Source organism: Orycteropus afer, unplaced genomic scaffold (assembly GCF_000298275.1).
Source record: "Orycteropus afer afer isolate SDZICR_OR568_19922 unplaced genomic scaffold, OryAfe1.0 scaffold00146, whole genome shotgun sequence".
Classification (NCBI taxonomy): Eukaryota; Metazoa; Chordata; class Mammalia; order Tubulidentata; family Orycteropodidae; genus Orycteropus; species Orycteropus afer.
Window position 1 is genome coordinate 849,730 of NW_006921733.1, and position 21,316 is coordinate 871,045.

A 21,316-nucleotide genomic window follows, 5' to 3' on the forward strand; every position below is an offset into this window, starting at 1 on the left:
CCAAGATTATCTTCTGTGTCTGTGTTTATTGGTTTCCCTTTTCTTTGTTGAAGAGGGTCTGTGCAATCCTTCTGCCTAGTCCGCCATCTTGCCAGCTCTATGCAATTTTATCACATGTGTAGCTAACTGAGATTCTGGATTATATGAAGAACATGACATATGGATTGGAGGAAGATTCATTAACAACCTATGATGTGCAGATGACAACCTTGTATGCTGAAAGTGAAGAAGAGTTTAAAAATTGATGAAGACCAAGGACTGTAGTCTTCAGGATGGATTACACCTCAACATACTGAAAACAAAAATTCCCACAGCTGAACCAAAAAGCTACATCCTGATAAATGGAGAAAAGATTGAAGTTGTCAGGGGTTTAATTTTACTTGAATCTACAGTCAATGCCCATGAGATCAGCAGTCAAGAAATCAAGTGACTATTATACTAGGTAAATCAGCTTCAAAAGGCTCTTTAAAGTGTTAAAAAGCAAAGATGTCATTTTGAGGACTAAGGTGCACTTGACCCAAGCTATGGTATTTTCAGCCTCCTCACATGCATGTGAAACCTGGACAATAAATGAGGAAGACCAAAGAAGGATTGATGTTTTGGAATTATGGTGTTGGTGAAGAGTTTTGAAATACCATAGACTGCCAGAAGAACTAACAAATCTTTTGTCTCAGTTCTCTAGTGCTGCTATAATTGATATACCACAAATGAATGGTTTTAACAAACAGACATTTATTCTCTTACAGTTTAGGAGGCTGTACTAGGCATAGCTGTAAGTTCCCCAGAATGGCTCCCAAATCTGTCCTGTTTAGCCAAATACTGGATAATGTAAAGTCATCCCCTCCCCTCCCTTTCCCCTCATGGGCCACATTTCTTAGTTAATCTTATTGTGGACACATACTGCCAGACCTTGCCCCCACCACCTACCAGTATTGGGCAACACTGACCTCATATCAAATTCATGACAGCTATATGTCAGTTCCTCAAACAGAAGTATAAATATCTGGAAAGAGGAAAGTGTTTAGCAGACTTTGAACATGACCAGCTGTCACTGGATGTGACATCACTTTTCTCATAAGCCTCCTCCCCCACACTTTAGAATAAAACTCTTTCATGTCTTTGAGCACACTTCTGGTGCAGTTTTCCTGTCTCTCAGGCACTTTTGAGGCTCTCAGCAACAAGTGAGACAGAGCCTAGGAGTCCAAATTCAGACTGCTGGATCTAGGGGTTGGGAAAAGACTCCTCAACTTTAGGCTTCAGCTCTGCCTGTCGTTCCAGGCCCACTGGAGCTGGCTACTTCTTCTGACTCATGCAACTGATGAACCAAAGATGGCAGGTAAAAATGGAATAATCCCAAGATCAGCAGGCAACACAGCAGGCCAGTAGTTCAAGTTCAGGAACTGGAAATGAAAACTTGGTGAAATGCAGGATCCAAAGTGCCAGAAAGCTAGAGACCTTTCCCAAAGCTTCTCCATATGTACTGGTAGCAGGCCACATCCCAAAGGTAACTCCCCTTCAACTACTTAGCTGCTCACAGCAGATTCTACCATAGTGGGGATTACAATTTCATTGTGGGGAATAACTACATCCATCTGCCAAGCCACTCAAAACCATGGCCCAGCCAAGTTGACACACAACATTAACTACCACATATCTTGGAGGAAGTACATCCAGAATGCTCTTTAGAAGTGAGGTGGTGAGACTTCATCACATGTACTTTGGACTTGTTATCAGGAGGGACCAGTCTCTGAAGAAGGACATCATACTTGTAGACTACAGGGTCAGTGAAAAAGAGGAAGGCCCTCAATGAGATGAATCAACACAGTGGCTGTAACAATAGGCTCAAATGTAGCAGTGATTGTGAGGATGGCACAGGACTGGGCAGTGTTTCCTTCCATTGTACATAGTGTCATTATGAATTAGAACCAACTTGACAGCACCTAACAACAACAGCAACCTGTTAGTATTTTGTGCCTTTAAAAATTTATCTATATGAGACAAAATGATCAACACTTAACTCTATAGCAAATATGAGAAGATAAGAGGATAGAGAAACTCCAAACCAAACCAAACTTGCTGCCATTGAGTTGATTCTGATTCATAATGACACTATAAGATGGAGTAGAACGGCCCCATAGGGTTTCCAAGACTGTAAACTTTTATAGAAGCAGACTGCCTCATGTTTCTCCCATGGAGCAGCTGTTGGGTTTGAACAACTGACATTTTGGTTAGCAGCTGAATACTTTAACTGCTACACCACCAGAAGTCCTTGTAAGGAAGCTAGAGTACTGGAAACAGAATAAGCAGAACTGACTTAATGACAATGTTGACACTTTCTGAAAAGTGCAACCAATGTCACTGAACAATTTCTGTAGAAATTGTTAAATGAGAACCTAATTTTCTATGTAAACTTTCACTGAAATCATGATAAAATATTTTTAAAAAAGAAAACAATTCCTATTAGCCCTGATAAAAATAAAAAGAAACAGGTGAATTTAATGTTATTAATATATTTTATTTAATTCAATATTCAAAATACTATAATTGCATTAGAAAATCAACATAGAAATTATTAGTTTAAAAATTATTATTTTTATTTATTAAGACCCAAACTCTATAGCAAACAATATACTTTATGCATTCCTCCTAAGATCAGGAATAAGACAAGAATGTTCTGATTTCCTGTACTCAACCTGGTGCTAGAGTTTCTAGCCAATAGGCAAGAAAATAATTAACGTCTTTCATTTTGGAAAGCAAGAAACAGAACTGACTTAATTCACAGATGACATGATCCTGCATATAGAAAAATTCTAATCTTAAGGAATTTATACAAAAAACATATTAGACCTAATAAACAAAGTACGAGGTCACAAGATGCATATACATGCTCTGAGCACTCAGAAAATGAAATTAAGATCATGATATATCAAAAGAAATATTTAGGAATAAAAGAAGTGAAAGATTTGTATGCAGAACTTTACACAACTTTACTGTGGGAACTTAAAATCTAAATAAATGGAGAAATATTCCATCTTCATTGACTGAAACTTTATTGTTAAGAGGATGGAGACAAGAATTTACTGTAAATGTCATGACGGTGTCTTATTGGAGAGAGCTTTAAAACTGACTTATGGTGAGAATTGCACCAGTTGGTAAATTACTAAAATCATTGAATTGTGTACTTGGAATGGTTGAATTTTATTGTATGTAAAATATACCTCAATAAAGCTATTTTTAAAAGTGAGTTAGACAAGGGAACAAGGTCTGAAGTGGGTTCTCTGAAAGTATTATCGGAAGGAAAGACTTTTCAAGCATTCCTCTGCGTGACTCCCTGTATAGACACTTTTGGCTGGCACATCCATATAAGGCTTGCTCTGGAAACACTAGTGGCAAATAAAGGTTAATGTCTATGCTTCCCTTTCTTCAGATTTGTTTTAGATATTTCACTTCCATTTAAATAATAATTAAATACAAAGATACTTGTGTGATTCAGTGATGACACTGATGACAGCATGTGGCTGTATACCTTTTGCTCAATAACAGTCTCAGTAATTGGGCAGAATTTATTTATGTTGTCCCCACTGTCACTTTGTCCTACTGTGGTGGCTTGTGTGTTGCTATGATGCTGGGAAACTATACCACCTGTATTTCAGGAGGGTCACCTGTAGTGGACAGTTTCAGTGGAGCATCCAGACGAAGATAGACTAGGAAGAAGGACATGGCTGTTGTACATAGATTAGCTATGAGTCAAAACTGACTCGACAGTATCTAACAACAAAAACAACAACAACATTAATGGTCCAGTTGCCTAGGGATCAAATGACAAATAATTTAGGACAATTTACTGCAGGTTTCTGTATAGAACATACTTTATTCAGCCTTCTACTATCTTATCAGGGTAATCTAATTGTTCAGGAATTGAAAATAGCTTTCCTTAGAATGAAGACTAGTGGTAGTGGTCGTGGTGAGTGTGTATGGGGTCCATACACTAAATTACCTGTGATCTATTTATTTATTTTTTTTAATAGAATGGAGATATAGACAGATGCTCATATCAGCATGGGCTTTTGTTTTAAGTCCCTTGTGAACCGAATGCAAGTTTCTCTTAATTTTCTGTTTCTTTCTAGATCATCCATAGAACACTGGCTGCCATGTTGGGTTCCCTTGTAGCATTAGCAGTGCTGGCAGTGATTGGTGATGTAAGTGTCAAATAGTGTCAGATTTGGTGTTTCTTATTCATTAATATGCTATTTCAACATTTTGCTTGAGGAACCATACTATAGGTTTGAATTAAAAAAATTATCTGGAAGAATATTTTTCATCTAATTTTACTACATTCCAGTGGTATGCTTTCCCATTTTAAATACAGTTGAGGAAAAGTTAATCAAAGCCATGAGTCTATGCAGGGTCACATAGCTGAGTGGTGCTAGTGCTAGACCTGGGTCATGTCCCCTTGGGAGTTAGAAAGGACCACTTGGCTGGGAAGAGAGTTGAGACTGTGTCTACAGTCCTTAGGAGGCCCGTGCAGATGCATGCGTTCTGAGGATGGTCCATCTGTAGGCATGTGTAGAGAGGGAAGCCTGGTAATAGTAGAGGGGTGTTGCTGGGATGGAATTAAGGAGCCACCAAAGGTGGTAACACAGAAATGGATTTGAAAACAAACATATGGAATTTAATGAATTGTCCTTAAACAGTTACTAAATGCCATTCAATAATGACCAATTTATTCATAATAACTAGTTCAATAATCTATGAGTGTGTATCTATCTATCTATTTATTTATTTATTATTTTTTAATTTAAATTTTGAATGTAGGCTCAGCCTTAAAACAGTAGTAAGAACTTAAGTTTTTCCTTGGCTAGTGTTGGTGTAAACAAATGCTAACACTAAAGGTAAAATGTCCCAGAACCCTAGAACTTAGACACAAAACTATTTGTCCTGGAGGATTTTATCTTATGAATAAATACATGTTGAGGTTTGTCATATATGAATTCATTTTGTTTGCTGCAGGGTAGTCACTGCAAGGCGCCTAAGAAAGACCTCAATACAGTCATTTAGCATTTGAGAATCAGAATTGACAATTAAAATGTTAGTTTAAATGTTAGAGTTCAAATCATTAGACTTTAAGCTTTTAGTTTTAATGAGTGGTCTCAGGGAGAGACTTTACCACCTTTGAACCCAGAAGACGTTTTCAGAACTAGGGTCTGAGGTCGGATGTGGTGAGCTGCATCTCAGTAGGCCCTTAATCTTCAGACTGAGTCAGAGAGACCTTTTGCTTCTGTCTTCCCTAAAAATGAATAGAAATCCATGGATTTATGTACTATATGTGCTGTCATGTCTAACTATAACTGGTATGCTTTATTGTCAGTTAAGGGCATTATTGTATGACATTTATATTTTGCTAATGTATTATTGAATTATTACCAATTAGATTGTGACATAAATATGTTCTTATTCACTACATATGTTTCAAGGCTAAGTTAATTAACTAAAAAAATTGGGAATTGTTTAGTCACATATTTATGCTTTGCTAATATATAGAGCTGATTAATGTTACTTTCCATTATCACAGAGTGCAAGTGCAGAGACCAATATAAGGAAGTTATTTATGATATATTTGATCTCTTTCCAGGGTTAGAACAACTTTCTAGTGACATATAGTTAGTGGTTAAGGAGCATTACAGAAGTATAGATGTTTTTATTTCTAAGTTCAGAAATTTTCTATTTCTAACTTCACATTATAAGTGGCATACATACATGTTTAAAAGTATTATAAAAACATTGTAATAGTGAGAAAAATATAGAAATGTACATAATAGTTACTTATACCTAAGTGTTTATAAACATAAAATAATTATAACAGTGTAAAAGCATTATGCTGTTGTTGTTGTTATGTGCCATCGAGTCAACCCGACTCAAAGCGACCCCTCCTTGGGTTTCCGAGGCAGTATCACTACAGAAGTAGGATTGCCCAACCTTCCTTCCGAGGAGTGGCTGGTGGGTTTGAACCACCAGCCTTCTGGTTAGCAGTCAAGTGCCTTAGGCACTATGCTACCAGAGCTCCCAAAAGCCTTATAGTGCATACATAGTAGTGAAGTGATTTGAGAACATAACAAAAAGCATGCATAACACCTCTGTTGGTTTTATTAATTGTTAGGAATAGTGTGTATGCTCTTTTGTTTCAAAAACCACTTACATGGCATAGAGCTGGGATATGTCAAAGGAGACACTTTGGCTTGGCTACACTGGCTAGTCTTACTCCTGCCAGCCAGCCTCAAGGCAATGCAGCCTCTGAGTTCCCAAACCCTGCTGGTAGAGTGGGGCAATGACAACTGCCTTCCCTCTCCACAAGGAGTTTGAGGGGAAAATGAAACTGGGCAGGGGGAATGGCTTGAAATATACAATAAATAATTGTCCTTCAAGTTATTGCCATTCAGGTTGAAGTCACTGCACTGAGGAAAGCGGAAGGTCTATACCACTAATGCTGTGCCTGATGAGGCCAATCCTGTAATTTGGGCAAATCACCAGGAACAAAGTCTTTTTAAAGTTATTAAATGTGTAGACTTCCCAGTAGAAATGGTTTGGTCACAGGTATTTTTTGAGGGATGTTATAATTATATCCCAAATGCAAATGGGTGTTGTGATTCTAGATGTTGGTCTGCAGTAAGTGGTTGCATGTTTGTACAGCTTGTTATGCATGGGGGTGTGGGTGCCAGAATAATTGGGACATTTATCTTTGATTGCAGAGACCTAGACTGAGCCATGTGGTGGAGTGGATTGATTTTGAGACCCTGGCCCTTCTTTTCGGCATGGTAATTGCAGTCATTCTAGGGGGCATGACTCAAACCCATTGCAACTGATACTATCTCTTTTGCTGCTGCGACTGATCTTTCATTCTGTTTAAGACACTTCACTGCTTGACAACTAGGGCTTGACTGAAAAGTGTTAGTGTGTGTCTAGTTAATTTGTCCTAGAAGGAATTGAATGGTTGATACTCTATTTAGTGAACTGGAGAATTTAAGTCTAAGACTTGTTTGATGTTGAAAAAAATTACCATTTAGAAAATTCAGGGATAATCTGGTAGCATAGTGCCTAAGGCACTTGACTGCTAACCAGAAGGCTGGTGGTTCAAACCCACCAACCATTCCTCAGAAGGAAGGTAGGGCAATCTACTTCCATAGTGATATCACTTTGGAAACCCAAAGAGGGGTCACTATGAGTCGGATCCAATTCCATGGCACATAACAACAACAACAACAGGGATATTTTTTAGTTATTGTCCTTAATATATAAAATGAAATATCTCAAATTAATGAACCATTAGAAAGTTTTGGTGATTAAAAAAGAATATTTATCATTTAAAGGAATAAATGGTCCATAAGTAATAGTTGATGTGTTTGTCATTAAAATGATCAAGTGGCCACTCTGTGCAAGGCAGCTGTGATCTGTGAAAAATGTCACGAAGTCAACTTACTGTAAAGAAGCTTTAATAGTGCAAACAGACTAGAGTGGGATACAGCCATAGTCCAATGTAATGTTAATCAGCAGAATTTGACAAGAGCCTGGACAGCAGGTAGTTTGATGGTTTGAAGGGGAGAGCTTCTCCTCTCTAGGCTAGAGGACCCATTCTGTGCAAAGCAGGCTGCAGAGTGAAGAGTCTGCTACCCTACATATCAATCTCACCCAAACTAGCACTGTACCCTCTTTTGAGTGAAGTATGGGGGAGGGTGCTCTGACTTGTGCTTCCCAGAGGAACTTATGTCTGTGTTGAATGCTGAGAAGCATATAGGGTTTGGCAATTGGTTGGAGAAAGGCATACCAGATATCTTATAAAAGAAGTTTTTTTTGAAAAAAAAAAAAGAAAAAGAATGCATTTATTTGTTTTTTATCAAATTAAGTTTAGCAAATCCTTGCAAGTCCTACAATTCTAGAACTATGGGGATTCAAAAATAGTCTTATATCTTTGTCATGGCATGTCAAGAACCCTCTCTTGGTTCTTGAGGTTGTTCTGAAGGTAAATATATGGCACAGCTTCAAGAGAACTAGTGGAATCACAAGATACCTGCTTAGTCATGTTGACTTGGAACTTTTAGTACTGTGAGAAGCATTAAATTCTGCAAACAGTCTCCACAGTGGCTGGTTTGTATTAGAATAAATATCAAGATCAGTTTAGGTAAGGAAGATATTTTTACTGGGTCTAAATTGACTTTTGAATATTTTTATTTTAAAGAATCTATTTTTAAAAAACAAAACAAGGTAAATTGGCCTGCAATTTACCAACTACTTTAATTTATATTTTTATTGAATTATCACAACCTTGCAAAGTACAGAAAATTAAAAATCTAGAAAATTTAAGTACTGAAGGTTCTAAGTGTCAGAATCAGGCTTTGAATCTGAATATTCTCACTCCAAGTTCAATACTGCTGTCTTAGATAATGAAATGAAATGTGGAATCTTCCAGAAAGTCCGGTTGTTTAGATTCTGTATAAATGGGGGATGACTCTTTGTTAACATTTAGAATGGTTCTCATCAAATCATTGTCATACTAGAAAGAAATATGAGTGAATAAGCATGTTGTTTTCATGCTGACCCCAGAGAACAATCCTTGAATGCAACTGCTCTTATTTATATATCTTGATAAGATTAGTGACAACAATCAGTTTAATTACTTTAAAAAACAAAATTTAACTCAGCTTTAAAATCTTAAAATGTCTAATTGTTGCATGTGTGGACAGTGAAATTCAGAAGCCACATTCTGGCCTTCCTACATGCCTCCAGCTTTGTGACTATTGGTAAGTCACCAGCTTTGTGTCTGTGGGAGGGTCACCTCACTTCCTTACCCACTTCCTAATTTATAAAGTGAGAGTAATAATGCCTGTTATTTGCTGTGGGGATGAAATAGAATGACAATATGCCTTTTGAACAAATCCCTAGACAAATATGTAGGGCCAAAGTACTAGTGAGAGCCTCCTATCAAGTACCTAACTAGTTATAATAGAACAAAAGTAAGTTGACAAGTTGAAGAAATGATAGCCTTTCAAGCAAGAGATGCAGAGCTTGGTGCTGGAGGAGCTTCCTCTTAGAGGCTCATATTTATAAAATCACTATGACCCATTGTGATTCACTACTTTGTTAAAACATTCTCCTTGTCTCCTTTTTTCTCTTTTCTCCCATAGATGATCTTAGTAGCCATATTTTCAGAAACTGGATTTTTTGATTATTGTGCTGTAAAGGTAGGTTTAATGTAGCATTTAATAGTTGCATATTAATTAATAAATATATTTATTTTTCCAACACTACATATTTAGTAAATAAGACTATCATTGAAGCAAATATTTTAAAATCTTGTCATTTGTAAAGCTGGGTACAGTTGCTGTGCTAAGAAGTAATATGTCTCTGAGCAACACTTTCAGTTTCTTAATAAATAACCGGAGAAGAATACTAAGGAAAAGAGCACTGAGGTTGGATGTTTGTGTAATATTATTTAAATGGGCAGGTTGAGAGCTACACATAAAAATTGTTTTGTGTTTTAGAGTAAGATATTTCAAGCCATCAACCTCTTATTACTTTGCCTTTTGGTAAAATGAATTTAATAACTGCTTTCTAAAATTTGAGCATACTTAAGTAACTATTCCCAAAACCAACCAAACTCACTGCTATTGAGTCGAACTCGACTCATAGTGACCCATCCTTGGCTTTCTGAGGTGGTATCACTGCAGAAGTAGATTGCCCAAGCTTCCTTCTGAGGAGTGGCTGGTGGATTTCAACCGCCAGTCTTCTAGTTAATCCACCAGCATGTTCTGACCTTCAGGATTTGCAAAGGGCTAATGGTTCTATCATTCAGAACTGGCAAGAGGAGAGCAAAACTAGTGGAAAGGCTAATGATGTGCATTTTTTTTTTGTTACAACTTTTTAAAAAAAGTTCTTTTAGGAAATTATTTAATCAACTTTAGTATCACTGATGAAGAGTGCCATTTATCCATGACTCCACTGATCTGTCTTGCTCTTTTCTGTATGTGTGTGCCCCACAGGCCTACTGGTTCTCCCGGGGAAGGGTGTGGCCCATGATCATCTTGCTGTGTCTCATTGCTGCTGTCCTCTCTGCCTTCTTAGACAATGTCACTACCATGCTGCTTTTCACTCCTGTGACTATCAGGTATCCAGTGTTCTTCTGCCACAGGTGTTCTGTCTGGGCTGTGGTAAGCATGATTCTGCCTGGATAGCCTTGCTCATGGCTCCATCTTTACACTCATGATAATGTCCATCTGCTCATCTCATGGGCCTACCAAATTTCAATTGTGCTGGTGTGTTGATGGGTGCTTTGTATGAGCTGTGTTAAACTATACCAATACCACTTGACTGAAACACTGTCAAGTGAGGGTGGCCACAGCTGCTGCAAAAATATCTGCAAGGAGTCAGAAGACACAAACCTTGCTTTCTTGGAGTTTAGACTTTAATACTAACCACTGTTGTAGAGAGAAAACTCACTTAGTCCATGACAATGAAAGTAAGAAGATTCATTCAGAAAAACTACATCCAGATATAGGAAGGCACTAATGATTCCAAACTTCTATCTTCTAACTAAAACAGATATAGTCCATGGATCAAAGAAACTATAGTACAGGTATTTGATTAAATTAATTACAAAGGTTTTAAATATTAAGCAAATAACTCATTGGTGGATGTTTACACAGCTTTAACTAGATGTCTCAGGAGTAGGTGAAAAGTACTCTTGGTGTCAGAATCTCATTTCCCCAAAACAGTTTGTGAAAAAAAAAAGCTTTTAAGGGTCTTGGAAACTTCAGATGAGGCTAGCTCTAAATCCTTTCAAGCAATTTTCTTTATCATATAACTTTGTTGTGAAAAAAACATTCTTTTGCCCTACTTCATATAAAACACACCTATGTCAAGATTCTCTTCCTTAGAGTGTATTTCTTTTATATCCTGCTTGACTATAGAAGGAAATTATTTCTTAGTTTTTATGACTTCTAGAAATTAATAGTCAGACAACAGGAGCTTGTAAAGGGAAATAGACTTTACAGCCTAAACAAACAGATTCCCAGGCAGGCAAATTTGTGGAGAACAGTTTAATTCAGCAACAACTGAGTGAAATTCAATCAATCACCATTTGGTCAAAAAGCCTTTATGAATTTCTCGTTTATACCACTAATAATGAGTGCTAGGGGTTATTGTCCTTGCAGACCCTCCCATGGTCTTAGGTCACTCAGATGGCTGGAAGCACTCCTGTCTCTGAGCTGCATAGGAGTGCTCAGCATGAGGACTAGAGAGGCTATTGTGGGGACCAGAGGGCTGCCAGACCCACCAGGCTGGGTAGAGTTAGGGCCAGCCTGGCAAGACTTTATAGGGCCATTTTGGGAGTGAGAAATTCAGCCTCTTTAAATTCCATCCATTTTAATAATTTGATACGGCATGAGTGCCAGAGATACTTCCCTGAATCTCCTGCAGCCTGAGCCTTCCAGGCCCTGTGTTGTATCTTGTATCCATATTTCATATTCTTTCAGTTCCGTCAGTCATGGGTCTCATGCATGGACCCTCCCTGCTTAGACCTGTCACACCCCACTGTGCATCCCTGACTCCCCAACATGCTCTCTGCAGGTCCCCAGACCCAGATCAGTGGACCATCCCCTTCACATATCCTCTTTCTCCACAGACTGGCAGCTAGAAGATTGTAACAGGCTGTGGCAGTATTCAGAATGGGGTGTCCTGCACACAGACTCCTCTCTCCCTTTCAGCATCCTGAATGAACTCCTTTATATTTTCTGCTGGCAGCCCTGAGTGACCAGGAGATTCGGCTGCAGGAGGTGTGCTCAGCTTTCTTGGCTGCATACAGCAGCACAGTGGGATTTCAGACTGCCACCCCCAGTCCCTCCATTGCCACCGGGGGCCTGCTGGAGCAGTTCATCAGTGGTGTTGGACTCCGGGGCACCAGCAACCGTACCTTGTGAACCAGCAAGCCCACAAACATTTCCTGCTCCCCTCCCATCTGAGCCCTGAGTGGAATAAAAGTCATGCCCAGTCAAGGGAAATTGCAAAGAGGGAAAATCTCACTCCCTACTCCAACCATCATCCACATGGCAGCCGAAAGCCAGAGCAGGGCAAAGAACAGGGTCCTCCAACTCCAAGCCTCCTGACTGGTGGTGGTCATGCTCTCTAGTTACTGCCTCCCACCCATCCCAACTTTTGCTGAGAGTCCCCCATAAACTGTCAGAACTGGGGGCCATGTGGAGGCCACGACTTCACAGGAGACACAGCACCCCCAACCACCAATCTCATTCTTGTTTCCTGGGGAAGAGGGATCATTTGCATTGAGAAAAAGGCAGTTTGACATAGGTCACAAAATAAAATAAGTCTTTTTGAACAGTCAACAATAAATAAATAAAATAGGACCAGGATTGGCACCCTCATAAAGGCTCACAGAGAGGGACCAACATTAGTAGTTGGGTCCTTCAAGCCACACTGTTCTGGTTTGTGCTATCAAAGTAATGAGGTGTTTGGGAAGTAGATGAGATGTGGAGACTGCCTGAGCTCTGAGGCTTGTGACAAGTTTGCCTTCAGAATTGTCACAGGGAGGTACTTCTGGCTCATGAGAATCCTTTGGAGAATTCATTTGGGCTCTGGAGAGTGGAACATCTTATAGAAAGTGGGGAGTTGGAATGTGCAGAAAGGAGGGGAGAGGGATGGATGGAAGGAGCAGGGAGCAGGTCTGCCCCACCTCCAAAACTTCTTCATAACAGAGGCCTCACTATGGGAGACTTGGGCTCCAGCCCAGTTCTGCCTGCTTGATGGGTCTTATAGTGACCCATGTGTAGGTGGGGTTTCAGAGTTGGAAAGGCTGGACCCACTGCCAGTTCTGGGAAACTGGGGCACTGGCACCTTCCAGTATCTAGAGATTTTTCTGAAGGTAAATGAAGAATGGAATGAAAGTATTTGAAGGATGCTATGAAAGGTAACCTACTCTATTATTGTTTTAAATGAGAGACTATTTCCATTTTCCTCTATTTGTGACAGATTATGTGAAGTGCTCAACCTTGATCCAAGACAAGTCCTGATTGCAGAAGTGATCTTCACAAACATTGGGGGAGCTGCCACTGCCATTGGGGACCCACCGAATGTCATTATTGTTTCCAACCAGGAGTTAAGGAAGATGGTATGTACCAGTATACAGGGTTGCTTCCAATAAATGTAGACCTCATATTTCTTATGTGACATTCTACCAAACATGAATACCTTTACTAGAAATTAAGCTCACCTTTGTCACCTTTCCATAGTAAGTGCTATTGGCTATGTCAAGAGTGGGATATTAGTTGACTGACCTCTGGTGTAGAGCTAAGTGGTCTGAATTGGTGTCACTCTGATTCCAATTACTTTGAAAATAAATGATTAAATAATAGGAGCTATTTAGTCACAGTGTATTATATTGTTGTTGTTATGCACCATTGAATCAGTTCTGACTCATAGTGACCGTATGTACAACAGAATGAAACACTGCTAGGTCCTGTGCTATCCTCACAATCTTTGCTGTGCTTGAGCCCATCCTTGAGCCTTTTTGTCAATCCACCTCATTGAGGATCTTCCCCTTTTTTGCTGACCATCTATTTTACTAAGCATGATATCCTTCTGCAGGAACTGGTCCCTTCTGATAACATGACCAAAGTAGGTGAGACAAAGTCTGGCTGTTCTCACTTCTGAGGAGCATTCCAACTGCACTTCATGTGTTAATAATATTAGTAGAACTGGGGTTTTCCCCAACTGATATTAAGAACAAAATATTCTGTCTCCTCTCACTGAAGATTTGGGATTTCCTTCTCAACAGTGTTAAATTAAATCTTCATTGAAGATGGTGATTCTTCACTGATGAAGAACTTAATAATTTTTTTTTTTTTAAACAAGGATAAGAAAATGAAGGGCTTTAAACATTCTTCAAAAGCCCTTCTCATTATTAATATATAATTTATTTGTACACTAAAATAAAGACAAAGTATTAGAGTGTAAATTTTACATATCTTTAAGTATTAAAATTATAACTATATAGTAAAACCACAAAAAACCAAACCTACTGCCATTGAGTCAATTCTGACTTATAGTGACCCCCTTTGGGTTTCTTAAATCTTTAAGGAAATAGATTGCCCAATCTTCCTTCTGCAGAGTGGCTGGTGGGTTTGAACCATCAGCCTTCTGGTTAGCAGTCAGATGCCTTAGGCACTGCATCACCAGAGCTCCTTAACTATGTAGATAGGTTTAATATAGTTTCATATATCATTCTTGGTCATCAAAAATTTTCAATCTCTCTTCTCTGAAGCATCAGTAAAAATGCTTACAAATTGGTTTTATTTACTGTAGATGATATGTTTTTGTGTATGTCTGTGAAGTGTGCTTTTTTTTTTTCCTGTGTGTGTGTGTATGACATCTTCCTTTAAAAATACATAAACACTTGAGAGTTCATGGTTATAAGATATTTGTGGTTACATTGTGGCCTATACCATGTGCTAGAGATTTAAATACAAATTGGATGCTTTGCCTAAACTTTATACTCCCTGGTCACCCTGAGAAACCACTAATAACATTCCCTAGTCTTGCTGGTGGGCTGTTATTGCATAGATTTTGCTTTGCTCATAATCATGTCATTTATTGTGCATCAGAGGGTGACCGAAACCTATAATTTTTTCTAGGGCCATCTGTCCCCTAGGATGCACCTCACACACGTTGTTGTTAGGTGCTGTTGAGCCTAATTTACAACACAAAGAAACACTGCCCAGTCCTAGGCCATCCTCACAATCTTTGCTATGATTTAGCCCATTGTTACAGCCACTGTGTCAATCCACCTTGTTGGGGGCCTTTCTCTTTTACGCTGACCCTCTACTTTACTAAGCATGATAACTGTCTCTAGGAACTGGTCTATCCTGATAATATGACCAAAACATAAGGGATGAAGTCTGGCCATTCTTGTCTAAGGAGCATTCTGCTGTACTTCCAAGACAGATTTGTTCATTCTTCTGGCATTACTTGGTATTCAATATTCTTCACCAACACTACCATCAAATATACTTTTGCAATCTTCTTTATTCATTGTCCAGATTTCACATGCATATGAGGTGATCAAAAATATCGTGCCTTAGGTCAGGTGCACCTTTGTCTTCGAAGTGACATGAACTTTAACACTTTAAAGAGATCTTTTGCAGCATATTTGCCCAATGCAATACATCACTTGATTTCTTCACTGCCATTTCCATGGGTATTGATTGTAGATCCAAGTAAAATGAAATTCTTGATAATTTCAATCTATTCTCCAATTATCATGATGTTGTTTATTGTTCATGTTGTGAGTATTTTTGTTTTTTTTTTATGCTGAGGTGTGCTCCATACTGAATTGTAATCTTTAATCAAGTCTTCACTTTCAGCAAGCAAAGGTTGTGTCATCTTCATGTAAGAGGTAAATGAGTCTTCCTCCAATCTTGAAGCCATATTCTTCTTCACAGTTATTTTTTTATACATGTAGGAGAGAACTATTTCTAGAAAAATGATATTTGTTATATTATTTGTATTATATGGCAATACACTGTGGGAAATAGAAGTCACACACACATGCATACCCAATAAAACATTTGTTATAATCTCATCCTGAGAAAAATCCTGTTAATATTTTGGTGCATATAGTCTGCCAAAATGATTGTGTGTAGTTATGCATGATAGAAAATATAACACAACTTCTGCTATTGACCAATCCAAGGGTCTGGATTTATTCTCTTGTCAGAGACAATAGTAGTAGTAGTAGTAGTAGTAGTTGTAGTAGCAGTAGTAGCAATAATAATAATAATAAAATGGAACAATGGTTATCAAGAACATAGATGTCAAGTGAAAATAGACAGTGATCTCTGAAAGATAGAAAATAAATTATGTAAGCCTTATTACTACCTTGAATTTCCAGGATATTTTACAGTGATAGAAATCCAGATAAGCCAGTTGGACTACCTGAGTTGAGGAGAGAGAAATTAGAATATAGAGAGAGCAAGGTGGCTAGAATTTGTAGGAAAGAGTACCAGAGAGGAAATAATTGCACAGAGAAAGAACCCCAAAGATCAATGGATTTCCCATTAAGTATTCATCAGAACATTTAGATCACTGCATACATGTGGGTAAACCACTCAAGACCATGAGAAGAACAACCCAAAAAGATTAGAAGACGAGTGCTTGCTACTAACACAGGACTTGGAATAATGTCTATTCCTGCCAGGTAGACTGGAAAACCTTTTAATTCATGGAGCACTGGGTAGAATACAGAAAAGTATCTTACCTCAGTAATGGGGGTAAATTAGCTCTATATTAATCACTGTTCTGATTCTACATAACAAATCTTAAAATAAAACCCAAAAGAATTAAACTGTTTTTAAGTAATTTAACTGCACCCCAGAAAAAAGCCTTAAGAATATTTATAGGAATACAAAAGTTTCTGACAACACATAGGGTAAAATTAACAATGTCTGGCATCCAATGAAAGATTTGTCAAGCATGGAAAGAAGCAAGACAATATGACTTATGACAAGGAGAAGATTATAAACAAACCCAGAATAGACACTGATGTTAGAATTAACAGATAAAGGCATTAAAACCATTAAAGACATTAAAAAAAAAAGACCCAAATCAAATTTCAATGGATGAAAACTGTAATATTTGAGATAAAAAATGCATAGGATAGAATTTATAGCAGATTAGAAATTGCAGAACAAAAGATTAGTGAATTTGAAGACACAGCAATAAAAACTTTTTTAAATGAAGCAAAGAGTGAAAAGTAAATAACAAGAAATGAAAAAAAAAAATTAATTAACTATGGGAAAACTTCAAGTGGCCTAATGTGTAATTCTAATTTCCAGAGAAGTTGGGGAACAGAGGAAAATGAAGAGTCATCTCAATATTTCCAAATTTTATATAGAGTATAAACCTACAGAATCATGAAGTAAACCCAATACATAGAAACCTACATTGAGTTACATCATAAACAGATTTTTAAAAAACAGTAGTAAAGAGAAAATTGTAAAAGTTACCATGGAAAGAAGATATCACATACAGAAAATAAAGAGGCAATGCAAGTAAGAAGGTAGTGGGACAACATCTTTAAAGCACTAAAAGAAAGAAGTGTCAACTCAAATACCAATGAACATATTATTTTCTTATATACAAGACATCTAATACATAAAATCCAGAAGATTTCATCAATAGAAGCCCATGGTGAAAGAAATACTAAAGATGATCCTTAAGGGAGAAGAAAAACAATACTAAATGGAAACATCGATCTACACAAAGGATTGAAGAGCACAAAAAATGATAACTACATGGGTAAATTCATATGATATTTTCCTATTTTTTCTATTATTCTATTATTTAAATATCTTTAAAATATGATTATTTAAACAAAAATAATAGCAAATCTGATGCAAAAGACTGTTTTAAAATGCTGAAGAGCAAATCTGTCTTGTTGAAGACTAAGGTGCGTCTAACCCAAGCCATGGTGTTTTCAATCCCCTCAATATGCATATGAAAGCTGGACAATGAATAAGGAAGACTGAAGAAGATTTGATGCTTTTGAGTTGTGGTGTTGGTGAAGAATACTGAAAGTACCATGGACTGCCAGAAGAATGAACAAATCTGTCCCGGAAGAAGTGCAGCCATTCTGGAAACTAGAATGACCAGTCTTTGTCTCACCTACTTTGGTCATGTTGTCAGAAGGGACCAATCCCTTCATGCTTGGTAAAGTGGAGGGTCAGCAAAAAGGGAAAGATCCTCAAGGAAATGGATTGGTGCAGTGGCTGCAACAGTGAGCTCAAGTATAGCAAATATTGTGAGGCTGGTGCAGGACCACGCAGTGTTTTGTTCTGTTGTACATAGAGTCACTAAGAGTCAGAGCCGACTTGATGGCACCTAACAACAACAACAACAACAACTACAACAACAACATAGCATATGTTAAGTAAGATTATGACAACAGTAGCATAAATACCAGGAGAGAAGAAATGAAAGTACATTAATGTGAGGTATGGTATGTGTAAGTGGACATAATGTCACAGGAAGGTAGACTGTGACAAGTTAAAAATGTATGCCATAAGCTCTGAAACAACCATTAAAATGACAAAACAAAGAGTTACAGCTAATAAGGCAATAAGTTGATTTATAGAGTCAATGCAATCTCCATCAAAAACATAGCAGATTTTTTGTTTGTTTTTGTAGAAACCAACAAGAGGATTCTAAAATTTTGGAATTTTAAGTATCCAGAATGTCCAAAACAACATTGAAGGTGAAGAACAAAATAGAAGGGCTTTCTTATCATTGTTATTTGCTGTCGATTTGGTTCTGACTCATGACAACCTTATGCATAACAGAATGAAATGTTGTTTGCCTGGTTCTGTACCATCTTCATGATCGTTTGTATGTTTGAGCTCATTGTGGCAATTGTGTCAGTCCATCTCATTGAGCATTTCCCTCACGTTTGCTGGCATTCTACTTTAACAAAATCTTATCTTTTTCTAGAAATTTTTCATTCCTGTGATGTGTCCAAAGTAAGCAAATCAAAGTCTTATCATTCTTATTTCTAAGGAGAATTCTGGTTGTATTTCTTCTTAGACTGATTTGTTCATTCTTTTGGCAGTCTATGATATATTCAATAACATTTTCCAATATCACAATTCAGATACATCAGTTCTTTTTCTGTCTTCCTTTTTCACTGTCCAGGTTTTCCATGTAAATAAGGTGATTGAAAAGACCATGGCTAGGATCAGGCACACTTCAATCATCAAAGTGACATCTTTCCTTTTTGAAACTTTAAAGAGGTCTTTTGAAGCACATTTGCAACATATAATTTAATTTATTGACTACTGGTTGAATGGATATTAGGTATTGATCAAAGTAGAATGAAATCACTGCCAACTTCATTTTATTCTCCATTTGTTAAGATGTTGTTTATCAGTCTACTTGTGAGGATTTCCATTTTCTTCATGTTTCACACTTTTGCTTTCATCAATACTTGCAAGGTTGTATCATTTTCACCATCTTTTCCTGATGCCACATTCTTCTTCATATAGTCCAGTTTCTTAGATTATTTCTTCAGCATACAGATTGAATAAATAAGGTGAAAGGATACAGCCCTGCCACATACTCTTTTTTATTTTAAACCACATAGTATGCCCTTGTTGTGTTTGTATGACAACCTCTTGATCTTTCTATAGCTTTGCATGTATACAATTAAGTGTTCTGGAATTCCCATTCTTTGTAATGTTACCCATTATTTATTATGATCCTTACAGTCAAATGCTTTTAAATAATCAATAAAACATAATAAATATATTTCTGGTACTCTCTGCTTTCAGCCAAGAACCAGGTGACATTAGCTTGTTCCTTGTCCTCTTCTGAATCTTGAATTTCTGACAGTTCCCTGTCAATGTATGGCTGCAGTCATTTTTGAATTATCTTCAGAAAAATTTTAGCAGTGTGTGGTATTAATCATATTGTTCAATAATTTTTTAATTCCATTTGCTCACTTTTTTTTTTTTTTTGGAAATGGGCACAAATATGGATTTCTTCCAGTCATTTGGCCAGGTGTCTTTCTTCCAAATTTCTTGACATAGATGACTGACTGCTTCCAGCATTGCATCTATTAGTTGAAGCATCTCAATTAGTTTTCCAACAATTCAGGGAACCTTGTTTTTTTGTGAATCATTTCAGTACAGCTTGAATTTTTTTCTTCATTATTAGCAGTTCTTGATCATATGCTACCTCCTGAAATGGTTGAATGTTGGTAAGTTATTTTTGGCATAGTGTATTTTTTCCATCTTCTTTTTACACTCCCTGCATCATTCAATGTTTTTGCACATAAAACCCTTCAGTAATGCAACTCCAAGATTAAATGTTCTCTTCAGTTCTTTCAGCTTGAGAAACAATGATCATGGTTCTTTCCTTTTGTTTTTCTAAATCCTGGTCTTTGCATATTTCATCATATTACTTTATCCTCTCTTCTTCAGATGGTCTTAAATCTTCTGTTCAGGTCTTTTACTTCAATATTTATTTATTCCATCCGTGTTAGCTACTCTTTAGTTAAGATCAAGTTTCAAAATCTCTTCTGATATCCATTTTAGTCTTCCTTTCTGTCTTTTTAATGATCTTTTACTTTCACCATATTTGATGCCATTGATGTCTTCCCACAATTATTGAATCTTTGGTCATTAGTGTTCAGTGTGTCAAACCTATTCTTGAGATGGTTACTAAATTCAAGGTCATATTTTGACTCTTATGGGCTTGCTTTTATTTTCTTCAGCTTCAAGTTGAACTTGCATAGTCTCTGGCTTTCTCTTGACTGCTAATATTGAACTTACCCATAGTTTCTTTTCACAGATATGTTGTTGTTGTTGTTGTTGTTGTTAGGTGCTGTTGAGTCATTTCTGACTCATAGTGACCCCATGCACAGCAGAACAAAACACTGCCCGATCTCACACCAGCTCCATGATCCCTGCTATACTTGAGCCCATCATGGTAGCCACCATGTCAATCCATCTCGGTGAAGGCCTCCCCCTCTTTCATCGACCCTCCACCCTACCAAGCATGACATCCTTCTCCAGGGAATGGTCCCCTCTTACAACATGACCAAACTAGGTGAGACAAAGCCTGGCCATTCTTGCTTCCAAGGACCATTTTGGGTGCACTTCCTCCAGGACAGATCTGTTAGTTCTTTTAGAAGTCCATGATACTTTCAGCATTCTTCACCAGCACCACAACTCAAAAGCATCAACCCTTCTTTGGTCTTCCTTATTCATTTTCCAGCTCTCACATGCATACGAGGACATGCACACCTTAGTCCTCAAGGAGACATCCTTACTCCTCAGCACTTGAAAGAGTTCAAGTTGAACTTTTCACGGTTGACCTTCCCAATGTTACGTGTCATCTAATGTCCTGACTGCTGCTTCCATTGGCATCGATTGTAGAACCAAACAATGTGAATTCTTGACAATCTCAATCTTCTCTCCATTTACTGTGATGCTGTTCATTGGTCCAGTTGTGAGGATGTGAGGATTTTTGTTTTCTTCATATTGAGACATAATCCATACTGCAGACTGTATCCTTCAATCTTCATCAGTAAGTGCCTCAAGTCATCCTCACTTTCAGCAAGCAAAGTTATATTGTCTGTGTATCTCAGGTTGTTAATGATTCTTCCTCCAAACCTGATGCCACGTTTTTCTTCATATAGTCCAGCTTCTTGGATTATTTGCTCAGCATATAGATTGAATAAGTGTGGGGAAAGGATACAACCCTGATG

General features: G+C 37.6%; 1 protein-coding gene across 1 annotated transcript in view; it reads left to right on the top strand.

Annotated features, from left to right (window-relative positions):
• Positions 1-21,316, top strand: part of OCA2 (OCA2 melanosomal transmembrane protein) — a 574,440-nt gene that overhangs the window by 85,294 nt on the left and 467,830 nt on the right. Inside the window, exons 8-12 of the mRNA XM_007945979.1 lie at positions 4,128-4,199; positions 6,747-6,812; positions 9,177-9,233; positions 10,032-10,156; positions 13,030-13,168. Coding sequence (XP_007944170.1) covers positions 4,128-4,199; positions 6,747-6,812; positions 9,177-9,233; positions 10,032-10,156; positions 13,030-13,168 — 459 coding nt within the window. The remainder of the gene's footprint in view (positions 1-4,127; positions 4,200-6,746; positions 6,813-9,176; positions 9,234-10,031; positions 10,157-13,029; positions 13,169-21,316) is intronic.